We start from the raw sequence: 17,651 nt of genomic DNA on the forward strand, positions 1-17,651 counted from the left end.
GTTTTCTATTGCTCTGAGCCAGTGGGGCGCCGCTCCTCCGTCATTAAAGAGGAGCAGCCCCTGCCTTCAAAACTGCCCGCGAAATTATATTTTGATCAAATTGCTTTCAATCATTGTGCTATTGAAAGCACCATTCAAGGTCCACAGGTTCCCAAATTCTCCCCACGGGGAGAAAACTCATGGGTCCCCCTCTGTGCCACCTGCACAGGACGTCTATGACCCAGCACTCTCAAGTTCAACAAACACAGAAGGTTGAAGTCAACTTTTTAACAATAGGGAAAATATTCCCTACGGACATAAGCAGTGCATGCATACACTAAATCAGTTTGTGCAACTGTAGCAAATGAACTAAGAATAATTTGGCAATAAGCTAATAGGATCACCACATAAGTTCAGACAGATGAGAACCATTGAATAACTGTTAATCAGGATACGATTTGCTGTTATCCTGGACAGAAGACAATTAATGTCCAATGACACACTGGTTGAATCGATCTTGTGTGGAGATTTTTAGATCATATATTTCTGTAATATACATTTTTCCTTTTTAAATGTTCCTCACATATGGGAAGAAAGGCATTTCTAGGTCACTCCTCCACAGAAGCTGTGATATACACTACAAAGGCATAGACAAGATAGATTAGCAGAGGTGTGGGGCGCCAAGGAGGCCTCATCAACTCTGCCTTTATTCCCTTTAACACAAATTCAGCTGCACGATTGCATCTACATGCAATATTTAATGGAATAGAATGGTGTAGTTCTGTTGCTGTGGGTCTTGTGTCTGCTATTTCCACACCAAATTGGGGTTTGCTGCATAGAGGTGACCCTGCCACCCTCCCCATCTTCTTTTAATCAAATGTATTGCATAGGTACTTGCTAGCAAACTTTATAAAAAATAGGCAGAAAATACCTATATTTGTTTAAACTGCTCCAGTGGAGGTGAAAACTAAAACCAGGACTCTGTAATTTTTCACTGAAGATTTTCTCAGCGGTTCAGGGTTCGGTTCGCATGATGGGCAGCTGGGAACCTTGCGCTATAGGGACACGGTTTCCGGATGAGCGATTATGAAGAACGATTCGCACAGCCGTTCCGATCTGCCAGAGACGAACCAGCTGGCGAAATCTGTCTTTGGGGTCCGTTGCAGGCCCCCCTTCACCTGGAGGCATCCAAATGTGGCCCATGGGGGTACCCAAAGGACCCCTCTTCCCAACCAAGCACAATGTGGTAGGCACCATGGGGTGCCCTCCACAGGGTGCAAGGTTTACCCCAACCGCCCCTTTTTTCAATGGGAGCCTGTGTTTGTGTTCGAAACACAGGCTCCCACTGAAGTCAATGTGAGTCTGACCGAACGATGTTGGGAGATATGGTACTCAGTCGTCCTGATTCACAGGACCCGATTCATTTGGAAACTAGTCCGGAACTGATTTGTTCAGGACAGTTTCCAAATGGCATGGTAATCGGGCCCAAAGTAGAGCAACACAGACAAGCCGACAGTCAGGAGCAGCTCAGGGTTGTCTCATTTGTGATGTTGGGAGAAGCCGAGAATTGGTTCACTATGAGTGACTAACAAGACCACAAGCTGGTTCTTCCAGATGGTGTAAACCACATGCCAACTAGTAACCAGATCCACAGAAGGTCTCCAAGATGAACAATCTTACGCTGGGCCACTTATCATATTTCCAAATAAAAAGATTAAGGCTTGTAAGTAACAATCATGCAACTCCATTGCAAGTACTTGCATGGTTGCCTTCAATTCAAATTAACATCATGATTTTATGTATGCAAGTAACTCTCTATTCTCCAGACAGAAAGGGAAATTCCTTTGAAGCTCAGTAAATCAAAACCTCCATTCGAGTTGTGTTATGAAAATTCACTTGCTGCATGTGCGCTTCATTTGAAATATTTGCTTTAGTCGCAATTTCTTTAGCAGCCAACACATGACTGTGCCCCAAAGAGGAGACGGGCGCGGTTTGAATTTCTTCTTAGGCTAAGAAAAAATCCAAACAGCAGTTTGCTCCTTGTTGGGGTAGACACCCACATCTGGGCCTCAACATAGGAAACCCTATTGACCTCAGACATTTCTTAACACTAGTCTTGGCTGGTCTGGCTTGCATGGATGACACCCCTTTTTCTACCCATATCCTGCTAAGGGTAACCATTGATCTAACAACAACAACAACAAAAAGATTTACCTCACAATTCTGTGACAGAATGTTCTGCATTTTGTGAGGTACAGCACCTAGTGTCCAAACACTCATTCCAATAAAACAGCACTTGTGCAGGTGGCCCTATTGTTAATGAAAGAAACAGACACAATCTGTGATTGTGTGAAGTCAATAAAGGGTCCATGTGGTCTTCACACGGTCAAAATGTGTGACTATTCCTGTCCCATGAAACAGGCTCATCCATACATATGACTGTTTTTATTGGACCAAATGTGGACACCTTGCAAACTTAGACTTTTGTCATTTACCTGATGTCTTGGATGTTTTCCCCACACAAAAGTGAGTAAACCAGGATCTTTACCCATACTTTGATATTTTTTGTGTTCTGTGTAATAAAATGTGATGGAAGCTCAAGCAAGCCACATCACCGTGCACATGTCCCTGGGTCTCTAGTTTTCAGAAATGTCTTCTCCAGGGTGCCTTTTATCCCCAGGCCAAAACAGTACAAACATCCCCAAGGAATCTTCCCCCCATCAAAAAAATTCCCTTGGGTCAAGTTTGTGGTTCATTGCTCAAACCCAAGGAAAACCCACACTTTTGCTAACCCCACACCCAGATGACATTTGTATCAAGCTTTGGTTGGGCTATGTTCATGTGCGAGGAAGACTGATGAAACTACCATGTTTTGGTGACAAAAATGCTGAAAATCAAATTATCTAGTTCACCACATTGCCCAGACTAGCCAATCACAGCAAGAGCAGCCTGACATGAGATAGAAGCCTAACAATGTCTAAATGTCAGAAAATATGGCTGTGGTAGGTTCCCATGAAACACACAAAAGGTGATGGAAGGAATGGTTGCAATTTGTCTAACCACTGCCAAATGTTTGGTAGCATCCCAACCCATTGTTCTTTTGCTCACTTTGCAATCTCAGTTTGGACACAGCCATATGCAAATCAGTCTTAACCCTGCTCCTCATGATAACAGTCCAGCCAGAACTGCCAAGTCAGGTCCTCCCTGAACCAGAACACAAGCAACCCAAGACCAGTTTGGCCCTAGTTACGGGCTCATCAGGCGGGTACAGCTTTGTTCCAGTGACACAGTGAGATTTGGGCCCACATCTTGGCATACCCATGCCACTTAGGGCGGTACATGAAATACACAAAAGGTAGGTTCCCATACAGCCCAGGGATGATACCGGCAGCTAAAAGATAGGCAGCCTAAAGAGAAATTATATGTGCAGTTGCTTGTCAAATTTCCACAATGCACTGAACCTGGTTTGTATAGAAAGGTTTTGTTCGTATATGTTCCAGCACAAGGGAGACTGGAGCAATTACTATGTTACTATGTTTGGAAAGAATAAATGCCATTGCTAAAAGTTGGCAAACATGTTCAGTGTCCCACCAGCCAGCAGCGAGGGCAACAAAGGGAAAATGAGGTCTTTCTTGCACCAATATATTCCTTAGGCTGTACAGATTTAGAAAATATATGGCTTTTATGCTTTCTAAATAGTCCAGAGTTTGATAGGTCATGAAATGGCCAGTGCATCATAGACCGTGACACAATTTAGTGAACTCTGCTAATAATATACAATTGATTTTGCAGACTACATCCCTAAGCACACCCATGCATTTTTTTGTATTGTCAAACAGAAAACATTCAGAGCAACATTTCCTTGGTATGTGTAACAGGATTTCGGTTTGTCCATTTGAAAAATGCAAGTAAATTACGAGAAAATTTGCTTCTGATAATGAAAATATCACTGCATTTTTCATGGAATATCCAAGCTGCTCTGAGCTATATCTTGACACAGGATTTCTCCAATACTCAGCCATGAACAAGTAAAAAAACACATAGTGGGTACACAGAGTCCAATCCAATATATGTGTTTAAACAACGTAATGCTGATTTTCTTTTGGAAAAAAGCTCAGACAATGAGGTGTGCAAATACCCAGGTTAAAAGGGTCAACAATTGTAATTATTCATAATTGTCTCAAGCCAGTCATGCTCTACTCTGACAAGAACATCTTCACAATATTGTAATAAATGTGTGAATCAGTGTTTATTAGCCTAAAATAATTCTACAGCCGGCACCTGAACACCATCATCTCAATTTTGCACCACTCACTGTATCTGTTGTCGCCCCATAACCAGGGCTTCATTTGAGCCTTGGGCTGCAGGTGGGATCCACCTGCACTCATTTTTGGGAACCAGCACTTATTTTTCCTCAAAAAACTTCGATCCAGAGCAAGAGATGGAAAAATACAAAATGGGAAAGAAGGGAAAAGAGAAAGCTGGAAAACAGGGGCAAAGGGAGAAAGCAGGTTTGAGAAAAAACCTGAAAGAGTGAAATAAAGAGTTAGGCAGTGTTGGGTGGTGGATTAAACAGGCATGAGGTGGAATCAAGACTAAGCAGCTTTGGTATTTGGCATTTGGCATCCCCACCTTTGATAGTGTGACCGCCAGAGATTGAAGATTGGGATTGAAGAGCTATACAATTAATGCACGCTGGGTCAGGCACATACAATGCAATTCAGGAAGGCATGCTTGCCTCAGGAAACATTTATGGACATTCAAGGCTTTTTATCGGACAGACAGAAAGACAAGTGCCTCAGTGCAAGTCAACAGCACTATAACATTCTGTGTGCGGCTGCATCATTAGAGCATTGAACAGCCTATGGAAAAAAGCAGTGAAGTACTTTCCAATGATGGAGACGTCACATCCCTCCTCCCTCAGGCTAGCAAGCCCGCCCTCTGTTCCAGCCTCCGGGTATAGGATCACTGGACATAGCAACAACAACAAAATGCTCCTATTTGTCAGGTGGAGGGGACATAACGAATAAACCGGGACTGCATCGGCATCACTTAATCTCCGCACACCTAAAAACCAATAAGTTTACCCGACCTTGTGTAATGAAACCGGCGCTTTTGTAAAGCGTTCCAATACCTTTGCGTCAGTTGAGCTCGCACTCTTTATAATTGCACCCAAAAATTAATCTGACCTTGTGTAATGTAAGTAGTGCTCATGTAAAGCACTCCAACACCTTCAGGTCACTTGAGTTTACATTATAGAACTATAAAATGACGGCCAGTCCCTGAGGACCTGCTGTGAATTTGCTCTGAAATTAGATCTCAGGAAGGACAACGATGACAGGAAGAGGGAGTGGGGTAATCAAGTAGCGACATGGGAGGAGGGATAGATGCAGGCTGTTCTCATTTGTCAGATAGAGGGGAAATAATTAATAAACGGGCGCATGTCGCATCATGTAATCTCCACGCACCTAAAAATAAAAAGATTAATTTGACCTTGTGTAATCTAACTGGCACTTTTGTAAAGCATTTCAATACCTTTGGGTCAGTCAAGCTTTCGCTTGATTAAAATACCCCCAAAAATGATTTTGACATTGTGTAATGTAACTAGTGCTCATGAAAAGCTCTCCAACACCTTTGGGTTGCTCGAATTCACAATATATAAACAAGCGTCAGAGAAAATGTGACTGGAGTTGCCCAAGCTTTCCCCATAACTGTGCTGAAAGGTTGGCCTGGTGAAGGTCCAGTGACCGAGGCTCATTAAAGCAATAAGCAGTGATCAGGAACGGGTTTGGGGGAAATCCTTGCACTTTGAAGTCAGAGAAAATTAAAGAGGCTATTTCACAAACAGTGTCTGAAGCATCTGACATTTCATCTCTGTGTTTGAATGGGATGGTGAAATTAAGTGTCGGGCACCAAAGATGAACCACTGATGACAGGCAAACAGTGACACGTGCAGGAATCAAAAACAAAAAGTTCCCCAAATGAATGCAAATACAGAGGCATAATGTTAACAGTATTAGGGAGGTGCTATGTGGGAGGAACCCAAACACAAAAACGAGGGAAAGAGAGGAAGGATTAGCCACTAGCAAACAAATATTAGTGAACAACAATTGAAGGGCCGAATAAAAGGCAATGGGAGGGCTGTAAGCCCACAGAGTGAATTCAGCATGTCCCAAAGAGACAGTGCATGCGCTGCCTAGGCTGTACCTAAAAAATATGAATAAACTGGGTCTAATCGAGGATTCCCTCTTGTCCTATGCCTAATACCATGTACTGAAATAAATCGTTCCCTCCTATTCTACTATTTCCAGTTTTCTTCATTATATACATGAATTTCCAATCCCCTCTCAGACACTGTGAAATAAAGGCATGTACCATTTCAATGACCACCTGCCCCATGTGCGTGAACACTAATCAAACAATTCTGCCTCCAGAGTGGGATATCATTTTACAGAAGACACATCTAGGACAACTTTTCTTGAAAGACTTAGCAATGTCCTTCAGGATTCCAACAATATTCTTGATACATTTTCATGCAGTGGTTTCAAGAGGATATTAGTGCTTGACAAGGGGAAACCCGTAAGGTAGGAAGGACCCAGGGTACGTACTTATTTAAAAAACAAAAGGTCCTTCAAAAACAATACAACATGCAATAAATATAGACCAGAATCGGCTCTATATTGCTCGTACAATGCCCAGCCGGGCATTGAAGTTTTAATAATCAATAGAATTATTTTCTGACATATAATAGATTGAAGAGTGGGACACAGTCCAATACAAATATTTATTGCATGTGGTTTCAAGAGGAGGCTGTAGTAATTAATGTATTATACTGTAAAAACTGAATTAATGCAACCCTCAGGAACCATTGGCCAATAAATGAATTTGAGAAGCAAGAGTGGGCTGACCCCAGTTATGATGTTTTAGCCCCAGCTTACACTCTACTCCTTCATGGACTGATCGCTGAAGGTGAATTCCGAATGTTCATTCTGATATACACCACTTCTTTCTTTATTTCTAACATCTTTTTATTGAAACCATGCTCATCATACAGTGCTTACCATCAAGACATTAAATATCATGGTGCATACATGGCAGTTTAAAAAGAGGCAACATTCAAAAGCATGACTCTGGTTGCAGTCCATAAAGACACTTTTACGGTCCATCACACTCTAGATGGCAGTTAACCTCCCTTCGAGCATAAGTAATCAGCAAACCCTTAAAGCATTTTTCCCACCCATCACTAGCCCCTATATTCCGGCCAGGCTCCCCACACCGTTTCCCACTTCTTGGGGCATCCCCTACTCTAATAACTACCTTTTTCACTCTCTGCCACCAATGATGGTCAGACTTCCATTCCGTGAGCCCTGGTGGAGCAGCGCTTTCCCATTTCCTCGCAATATGTCTTTTGGCCACCCCTGCAGCCAGTAACAGCCAGAATTTCTCATATGTAAGCTAAAATTCCTCCCCTGACACCGCCAATAGGGGTCACTTTGTGTCTAAGGGGATCTTATGCAATGTCACAGGGGACATGACACCAGTGACCCCTCTCCAGAACTGCAGTATTACCAGGCAGTTCCACAGCATGTGAAAGAATGTACCCTCCTGTACACACCCCCTAAGACATGTTAATTAGGGAGTCCTCCCTGTTGTGGCTAATCATCTTCTTGAGTAGTAGGGTCTACGTAAAATAATAAGTTGGACCAAATGAAACCCAACTCAAATTAATACCTCGCACAGGCTCTGGATGGCTTCCATCTAATAATCATCCTGTAAGCCACCCAGGTCCCCCTGCCAAGCTTCCCGCAGTGCCACAAGCGGGTCAGGGGAGTTATTAACCGATTTCTCATAAATGATGGAGATGGCTTTGTCAGTGATAGGTTCTGCTGGAAGTCGATCCTCCAGAGGCCATGCCTCTGGCAGCTGCTCCCCCTCTAGCATGTTTCACTGTAGGGCAATTCCTAGCTGTAGATACTTATATCTTTCTGTTTCCCTCATCCCAAATTCTTGGCTCAGGGTTTCAAATGACACGTAGGCCTGGTCCCACCAGACATCTCCCAGATGCTCTATTACTATATTATCCCACCCCAAAAGCCTTTCAAATCTCCCACTTCCGTAAGCGGGCATCCTGTTGATGATTTAACCACTCAAGAACCTTGTGGTCTCCCTCAGATAGCCATCAATTCTTGCTCATGATCTGGCACAATAACTAAAAAGATGTCTTGCTTTTGAGCCTCAGAAATGTAACTTTTTTCATGGCATGGTCACGTTCTACCATATAAGAGCTTTGACTTTGAAGACTGGATTTAAGAAATGCAAATTCTGAAATCCAATCAGTGCTGAGGCACTGTATTTTCTGCATAATCCAGGGATGTCTACTTTTTTTTTTTAATTCATGCATTCATTTGCCCTGTAATTGATTGAAATAAACACAGATTGCTCACTTCAACCACAATGCACCTTCACATTCATAATTTCTTCCATTAACACTCTGAAGAGATTCATAGTGAGCTGCAATGAAGCTGTTAAGATATATCCATTCAAATATAATAGTCCCATATAATACCCTCTTACAGAAAATTACATTCTTATTTGTAGCATCACCTCTCCAGCTAGGTAGAAGAATGTGTGGATCAGTGATTCCATGGTTTCAAGCTCTTGCAAACCTACCAGGAAAGATGAAAATGAAGAACGCGCTGATGCCTCCAATGATGGAGATGACTTCACTGATGTCTGGAACAAACATGGCAAAGATGAGCGTCAAGAAAATCCACAGAAAAGTGAGCACGATTCGGACAAACTTTTCATAGGGTTCTGTGATCACCAGATATCCGCGCTTGTAGTTGATCCAGTATTCTTGCAAGACAGACCTATCAAACAGACACCTGCCAATTAATGCCAACTTTATGTGAAGGGGAAAAAAGAAAGAGAAGGCATTGAAAATTCATCAGTAGATCCGTGCTTATTTGCTCTTTGTTGTGATCAAAACTTGGATTATCTATATGTAAATAAATGAAGCATTCAATATCTTACAAAGCACAAAGACAAGAAGATAAGCCACTGTCAAAAGAAATGCTTGGGAGAGTGAATTTCCTGTTTGCGACACCTTCATGCTAGTGAAATAAAAAAAGGCCATGAGCCATCCTGACACTCTTTGTCAAAGATACAGTGAACTCTTTTCTCTCACTCCTATGTCAAAAACATTGTGATGTAATTATATGTCTATGTGGGTGTACTAGGGTTGGAGCTTGTTATAGATCACAGAAAATAGATGACATTTGTTTAAAATACACCATCTTAATTGCCATGCCAACGGTGGGATAGACCAGGGATTTTGTGAAGAGCACGATTCTGCAATCACTTGCTGATACCAACAACTATATTCATGCAAATATTCCAGCATAGAAAATCAAAACATATGTTTGGTCTGTCCTTGAAAAGGTTTCAGGTTTATCATGGCCATATTTAAGGGTATTTAAAATATAGAAGGGATTTTCTAATCATAGATTGCCTGCTTGTAGAGCTATCAATTTTGCTAACCTAGATGTTTTTTACAACAGTTTAGCTCAAACGTCAAGTGGATTATTTCTCAAAATCTGCCTTTTTCTAATGGATTTGTGATATGCTAATAATCAGACAGCAAGTGATAATGGGGATTGACATCTTCAGGTGATAACCATAACATTTGGATATCATGACAAAACATAAGCATCGAATATGGTCATTACATTTTAGAGGGGTATTGTTAGAAGTCCCATCAGACATCTAATGAGCACTTTGACGACTATCATCAGATCATGGTACAGTGAACAATTTCTCCCTGTGGGGTTGTAACCCTAACAACCTCATGTTCTGTATCTTAAATCTGCCAAGTTGAAAGGTACACAAAGCTAATAAATAATACAGGATAAAACATATTTTAGGAGGGTCTTCACTTATATAGGAACTGAAATAGCAATTTTAAATTAGATTACATTGCATGTGGTGGTTTGCTCCCATATCTTCAGTTCCAGTCTCCTTTTCCAAATTTACTCTATTTGACTTGCTCCTTCCTATCAGGAAGTTCTACCAAGCACACTCTGCCATTGTGGTGTGAACGAGCAGACCATATCCAGAGGGCTTCCGCAATTGAGGAGATCAACAGAGCGAGGAGCCTAAATTATTTTTACCTTAAACATTCCTCTACAGGAACAATTCTGTTAACTGAAGCCAGCAGCTCCAAGAAAAAAGGGGCAACCTCAAACAACTGGCCACTATATAGAACTAAGTTCCCTATCTTAAACTCTAGTAGGAGACAGCTGGTGACCTCACCACCTCCCTTCTCGGCAGCAATAAATTAGCTTTTAACATTCAGTCACTACTGTAATTTGTTCAGAAAGCTATGCAAAGACGTACAACCTGGATTGGTGTATGGACATGTTGGCGGAGGGTTAAGGAGCAGGAAGCGGTATTTCTATTGCGGTCCTTCAAATACCTGCCCAGTTGGAGAATGATGGGGTAGATCGTAATAATAGAAACAGCGAAGAGTACTCTTGCTATCATGACAACTATGTCATTTCCAGGGTAGGACATCAGAATATCAGCGGCAACGTTGTCCCCGAATGTCAAATAGCCGTAAAGCCCTAGAAAAGAAGAGTGGAGACAAACTGGAAATTAGAAGGGACAACAGCACAATAATCACCAGATTCTACTTTAAGCAGCTGCGTAGAAGGCTGGTGATGCCTTAGTATTGCATTAAAAACAAGGTAAAATACCAAGAGGAAGATACCACAATACATTGTTTACTCAAATGATTGCTATCAATTTGCAGGAGGATCACTGAAAGATCATTGCTCATGTGATCTGTACAGGGATGGGAGCAGCAGACTGACAGCAACAAATAACATACAGTATTATAGATAGGTAACAGAGAATAAACAGGGATTTTTTCAGTGAGGGATTCTGAGTGAAAGTGAAAAGTGAAACTAAGTGTCTTTGATGTTACTCAGAACCTTGATGTGAAAAACATCCCTAGTTTTCCCTTTTTTACAAGTGTTGGACATGGTCCCATTCCTAAACTTTTTGCCATTCTCCTAGCTGTTTTTGCTGACATGGCGTTGGTGGTTTTAGGACTCTAGGCACTTTAGTACTGCTGTTCAGTGTAAAGTGCGTGTTCTCTCTGTGATAAATGTGGTAAGATTGGTCTACACCCGTTTTGGCCTATTTAATTTACCTGTCAGACCCTTGTAAAGTGGTATCTCATATATCAAGGGCTGGTAAATTAAATGGTACTTGTGGGCTTGCAGCGCTGATTGTGCCACCCACCAAAGTAGCCTTTCAAACCTATCTCAGGCCTCTGCCATTGCACAGCCTGTGCTCACAGTGTTACTGCCGCTGTGACGTGGCACCTAAAGTGTGTGCCATGTCTGTGACCTCACTTTTACTGCATGTCAGTCACCCCTAAGGTAGGCCCTAGCAAGCCCTATGGGCAGGGTGCATTGTAGGTAAAAGATAGGACATGTACCTCAAGTGTGTGACATGTCCTGGTAGTGACAAACAGCCATTTTGGTTTCTCACTACTGTGGGGCTACCCTCCCATAGGAATGCATTGGGGATTCCCTGATAAGTCTTTCAGTGGTAATTCCTGCTAAAAGAGGAGCAGCGTGGTCAAGTTTGGTATGTTTGAAATAGTAATAATAAATGCTACACAATGGTGTGCGCAGATTTATCATAACTATTTTAGAAATGCCACTCTTAGAAGTTGGCATTTCTGTGTGCTATGTGTCTGCCTGCCTGATGTGAATTGCATGTCTGGCTTTTGAGTGACAGGGGCTAGGAGGTGTGTGTGGCTCCAGGAGTGGCAGGGTGAGTCAGCGCTAGGCTGAATGGGACATCTACGTTTGGAGTGGTGGGAGGAGAAGTCGCTGGTTCCGGAATAGGTCTGTGTCTAGCCTGTACAATGCTGGCTCCGCCCCCCCTGTGGTGCGTCTGATGACGAACCCCCACCTGACAAAGGGGAAGAGGAGCCTTGTAAACAAAGTGCTCCAATTCCTCCCTGAACCAGTTGCATCTGGTTCCCCTAAAGCTCTGGACTGCAGACAAAGGAAAATGTATTATAAAAATTGGGACTGTGACCCAATGGAGAGGAGTGCTGTTCCTGTGCTTTCTGGGGGCCTTGCTGCTGCTGGGCTCCAGGAGGAACCGCCACAAGGGACTACCTCCCTGCTGGAGGGCCCTGTGAGCTGGCCTGCCTGGGTCCAGCTCTGCCCCGAGGACTTTGGGGATTTTACTTTTTCACCTCTGAAACCTGGGCCCCAAGGAGAGGGCTTGCGCAGGGCTGATCGGCTGCCCTGCTGGAGGAACTGCTGTTTTGCACAACAGACCCAGTGTGCTGGCCTGCCTGTGTTCTTCCTGAGGTGAAACACTGCTGGCTCATTATTGGCCTGGGAGGAGCTGTGCCCAGCTCCCCTACTGTTGAGGGGCAGGAGAAGGAGCATTTAGAGCCCCTGATGGCTCTTCGATGCGCGCTCACTAGCGTTGAGCTTGTGGGGATCGTCCGATTAGGCCAGCAAAACCGGAAGTCAGGCAACCTTGTGCCTGGCAGTGGACGGGGTTCCCTTGCTGTGCGTGGTGACCAGCAAAGAAGCGAAGACCTCGGAGATTGCGCTCCGTACCCTTGCCCAGCTACTGGCGGGAGCCCACCCTGTGTTACTGTGTCCCGTGGGACCAGAGGAGGAGTGTGGAGCCACGGGAGACTTCGCTCCCTGTGGCCAGGAAGTCAAGCAAGACTGTGCCTGTCTATGGGCGGGGCTTCTGGGAGGAGAAGGAAGCCCCACGTGTCGTTGAGAAGCCGGCAGAGGAGTCAGGAGGAAGTCTGGTGGCAGGCGAGGCCTGGCAGCTTGAGAGCCGGTGCCTCGCAGGTGCCTTAGATGCAGCCAGAAAAGAAGCCTCGGTTAGTGGGGCTTGGGGAGACATCCTGTTGGAACCTGGGAGAGGCCTCCGGCTCAGTTGCGGCCCAGTTTAGCCTGCAGCAGTTGCCCGCTGGGTGATTACAATAGCTGTGTTCCCAGAGGGCCGGCATGCTTAGGGATTGAGCGCTGGGGGCCTGGAGAAGTACAGCGGAGTTTCTTTTGGTCTTCCGCTGCACCACACGATCACGCAAGGATTACGCTCCCGTACCTAAAAGGGGGGGGCATTGGACAAGCCCACGAGGTTAGCAGTTCGGGGTGGTAAGGCTCGATGGAGGTCCTGTCCCTGCCATAATTAGGCAGACCACACGGTAGAGCGTTGAAGCGCTGTGGCTGCAAAGTTGGGGGTTGTAGTGAAGGGACTTCGGTGCCCTATGCCCGGGCTGGATAATTCAGATGCCTGTGAGCACAGGGTGTGTCAGGAGGGCACAAGACCCTAAGGTGATACTTTAGTACATTGCCAGGGATGAGATCACAAGCAGTGTAAACTAATGAAATGGCTACGTGCCCTGCTGTTGGTGTCTAGGCCATACTAATCTGAGCTATTGCCTAGGATGCAGTTTTTATCCCTAAGAAGGCATATGCTTTGTGATGCATTATGTCTTATGCTATGTTGGTAATGTCTGCCCTCTGAGAAGGGCTGTGGTGGCCTGCTGAGGCTAATGCCTATTATGGTTTAGGCCTAATGCAAATGTCATGCTATGATGTTTCGGCCCAATGAGAGTGCATAATGTGTTTATGCTAATGATAATTCTGAGGTCATTATTATACCAGTAGTTACTGGTTATGTTTTATATTTACTTACCTGTTCAGATGGTCCAGACCATGGCCCAATTGGCCTGGTTCTGTATATAATCCCCCTGTGAATATTGCCTAGTGCGAGTTGGCACAGTGTAAATGTGTGATTATGTTTTTAATGTGTTTATAATAATACAAAGGCTATTTTTGATATAACCTTGTGTGGAGTTTTTTTTGTAGTATGCCTAGTGTGTTGCTGCTGTGTGTGTGTTGCGCAAACGCTTTACACATTGCCTCTGGGATAAGCCTGACTGCTCGTGGCAAGCTACCAAGGAGGTGAGCAGGGGTTATCTTCACCATGTAACTCCCTTGCCCAGACTAGAGTGGTGATTTCTGCCGGTCTTTGGCACAAGCCTTAGCCAAGCAGAAATCCCATTTCTAACAACAAATGTATCATTTTATGTTATGCATGTGCCAGAAAATCATCAGCTCCTGCGTTCAACTGCTATGCTGGGACAGAGGAGTAATGCAGAGCCAGGCATCCAGTCATCCAACCCTCCACCCTCTATCACCTCACCATCATCGCTTCCTGAAGCTTTGTCCTCTGGCCTCCATCAGAGCAGAGAGCCATTGCTGTGCAGACAGGCTCTCAGAGACCCTCTCAGAGCAGCTTGGAATGTTTTTATTACAAAGCAAAAGCGGGTTACAACTTTGTTTCGCATGGACAGTTGCTTCAGCAGTGCAGGGAAAAAATAGATTTAGAATTTGGAATTCACAATAGTGACTAAGTGAGAGCCATGCATAACAAATAGATGGTAAAGTGTTTATATGTGTGATTGAGAAGCTTTGATTTTCATGTAACTTTACTGAGAAGCCCTCCCATAAGACACCATCCAGGAGACAGCAGAAGGGGCATTCTATAGCATGTGTTAGTAGATTGGTGATCCCTGCACAAGCTCTTCTGTTACCAGTCTTCACACTGTGAAGAGGGAAACACGTTGACTAATCAGGTCGATGAATTGTTGCCAACTAAAGATCAAAAGAAATCAAGCTATTGCTAAAGAAATATCTTTGAATAATAATTTGGATCAGTGAGCATTGCTTAATTTGAGCCAGTTGTTTCATTGGCTCAGCACAGGCAGTTTTTTGTCAACACCGCCCTTAGGACAATTCTGCCACAGGATGGCACTGCTCATTTACTTTAGAGATAAGCAGAACGGTTGTTTATGAATACAATATACATAACAAATTACCCATACCTGCCTCCCCAGCCACTTCCTTAGCGTTGGGGACCTGGAATAATCTTAAAAGTCACAATTGCAGGAGGGAGGGATGGTTAGTAGTTGTTTTGGGAGTGATGACAGGGGCCATGGGTGGTGTAAGCTGCAGTGGTCTCCTGGTCAGGGCCCTGACCCTTATTTTCAAAATTATGTACTGTCAAGTAGTTTCTTGGGAATATATGGCTCTTGATTGGTTGCTGCCTCTTTGATAGTTTGTTTGTGACTTAACACTGAGCAACCAATTGTTGGAGGAGGGCACAACCTTGTGCAACAGAGGAACCAACTCTACGAAGGTGACAGGCCTGAGAGGACCGGAGACTCTTTAACGCTGCGGGAGTTTGAACTCATGGTGTAAGTTTAAAGTGGGAGGTGGGCAAAAGACCTCTCCTCCTCATGCACACAAACTGGATCAGGAAAATGGGGGTGAGTATGATGAGGGGGTGAGTGTAATGGGGGCCTGTGGGGGGTGGGGCTTGGGGGTTAGTTGGGATGGGAATGGGATGGCTATGTTCATGGTTCAGTTTAGTCGCACAGGTCTGACAAAAAGGCCACCACAAGGATCACACCAAAGCCAGAGAGAAAAAATACATGCACCTCTTCTGACCCAATGAACAGACTCAGGGAAATGGCGGCCACCATAGACAATCATCCACTCACTGTGCTGACATGGAACGTGAATTGGCGTAGGGATAGGATCAAATGGGGACTGGTCTAAAGATATCTTTAAAGTATGCACCCAGACATAGTATTACTCCAAGACATGCATTTGCAGGGTATAAGATGCACATTCTTCGGTAGAGGAACCTATGTAGTATTGGCACACGCTGGCTACCCATCTGGGCCCGGGGTGTGGCTATAATGATTTAAAAATTCACCCCCTTCCACTTATCACATACATGGAAAAATCCACAAGGCACATCTGTGGGAGTGACAGGGATATGGGGTAGACGTAATTTGACCCATATCATTGTGTATGCCCTGCCTAGGATACAAGCACATACACTGACCAAAGTCACAGAGATCCTTTTGGATTCCCTAACCTCACTCCATGTCATAGGAGGCAACTTCAATGATTAAACCAAAGGAAGGGGACTAAGGGCTTTTTTAGGTCCAGCATTCATGCCTGTTCAAAGTCAAACACAAAAGGGTATGCAGTTCCTATTGAGGCAAAGGGAGAACGAGGTCAAAATAGAAAAAAGGTTGTCCCTTAGGAAAGAAGGGAAAGGGGGATCCCTCCTTTCGGAATTAGGGCCCTCACACACCCAGCCAGCTGGGTGTCATGCTTTATCATTGGGCTTGCTCCTCGTAAGGTCGGCGCTGCAATACCTTACGGGCACCCTATGAGGGGCTCTTTGGCGGAGATCTTTATTTTATTCCTTGCCGTATGGTGCCATGAGTGTAAGGGACCTAAAAGCGTAGATGTGCTAGCGTGAGGGTCAGTAGACCGTGCGAGGATAAAACAGGAAATGGAAGTCCAAACAGAATCATTTTAACTAATCTGGCTTCCTACCTGATTACAAATAGAGTGACGCCTTCCTGATGTAATGCTTCAGGATATCGCGCTCAACTTCAATGATGTCATGTACATACCCATAGACTGTATGAGAGGGCAAAACCAGTCAACCGCAACTACCCCGCTGGCACAGGGCCTGACAGACGTGTGGAGACAGCATAACCTACAGTCCAAAAGATATTTATATTACTCAGGGGCACACAAGGTCTACTCTAGTTTAGACTACATTTTCATTCCGAGGGGGAAATTAGGTGAGACTGGCAAGGCAGAGCCTCTCGCCAGGGGACTGTCTGACCATTCCCTACTATGGATACAAGTAGGGAGTAGAAACAGAGGTGCACAGCCTCAATGGAGACTTAATGCATGGGACCTGCAAAAAGGGGACATAATAGGAGGCATTAGGGCAGACACAGAAGTTTTCTTTTGAGACAATATAGGCATGGTAGAATCCGGGGTCATGCTGTGGGAGGCATATAAAACTGGCCTGAGAGACAGGGCCCAAAGTCGTATAGTATTGGGGAAAAAGGAGAACAGTAAAGCCTGCCAATTTAGAACAACAAATACTGGCTGGAGGAACAGGCCACCACAAATAGGGATCCCTCAGCAACTAGACAGCTTGCCGCACTAAGACAAGACTATAAAGATACGGCTTGGGAAGCCACCAAAGCACAACCAAAGCAAACCAAAGCAAATAGAGCCGTGTTCAGTGCTCTAGGGGCTCGGGCGTGATACTTACTTCTGTTTGGACAAGCACTGGGTCAGCAGTCTAGTGGCTGAACCCGGGCACTGCCAAACAGTTAAAAGCGCATACTAATGCGAACGCACATAACCGACACAGGCCGGAAGCAGAACACTTACGTTGTAGTGTGGCTACAGGTCAGTGCGGTCTTATGATAACCATACCACTCAAGACAAATATTTTTTTTACTCATTTTAAATTGCTTGTGTTTTAAAAACTGTATTTTATTGGGAATGGATTCTGTTGTGCTTACCGGGAATAGAGCCGTGTTCAGTGCTCTAGGGGCTCGGGCGTGATACTTACTTCCATTTGGACAAGCGCTGGGTCAGCGGTCTAGTGGCTGAACCCGGGCACAGCCAAACAGTTAAAAGCGCATACTAATGCAACCATGCAGCGGGCCGCTGGCACGCAATAGGCGTGCCTAAGGCAAGCCCGTTTGCGCCAGTCCACGCCCG

The 17,651-nt window shown here is 44.5% G+C and overlaps 1 protein-coding gene across 1 annotated transcript in view; it reads right to left on the reverse strand.

Annotated features, from left to right (window-relative positions):
• LOC146812262 (putative sodium-coupled neutral amino acid transporter 8) overlaps positions 1-17,651 on the reverse strand; it is a 332,163-nt gene that overhangs the window by 69,757 nt on the left and 244,755 nt on the right. The window contains exons 7-8 of the mRNA XM_085614572.1: positions 10,454-10,601; positions 8,650-8,849 (exon numbers count right to left, since the gene is read on the reverse strand). Of these exons, the coding sequence (XP_085470698.1) occupies positions 8,650-8,849; positions 10,454-10,601 (348 nt within the window). The remainder of the gene's footprint in view (positions 1-8,649; positions 8,850-10,453; positions 10,602-17,651) is intronic.

Source organism: Triturus cristatus, chromosome 7 (assembly GCF_964204655.1).
Source record: "Triturus cristatus chromosome 7, aTriCri1.1, whole genome shotgun sequence".
NCBI lineage: Eukaryota > Metazoa > Chordata > Amphibia > Caudata > Salamandridae > Triturus > Triturus cristatus.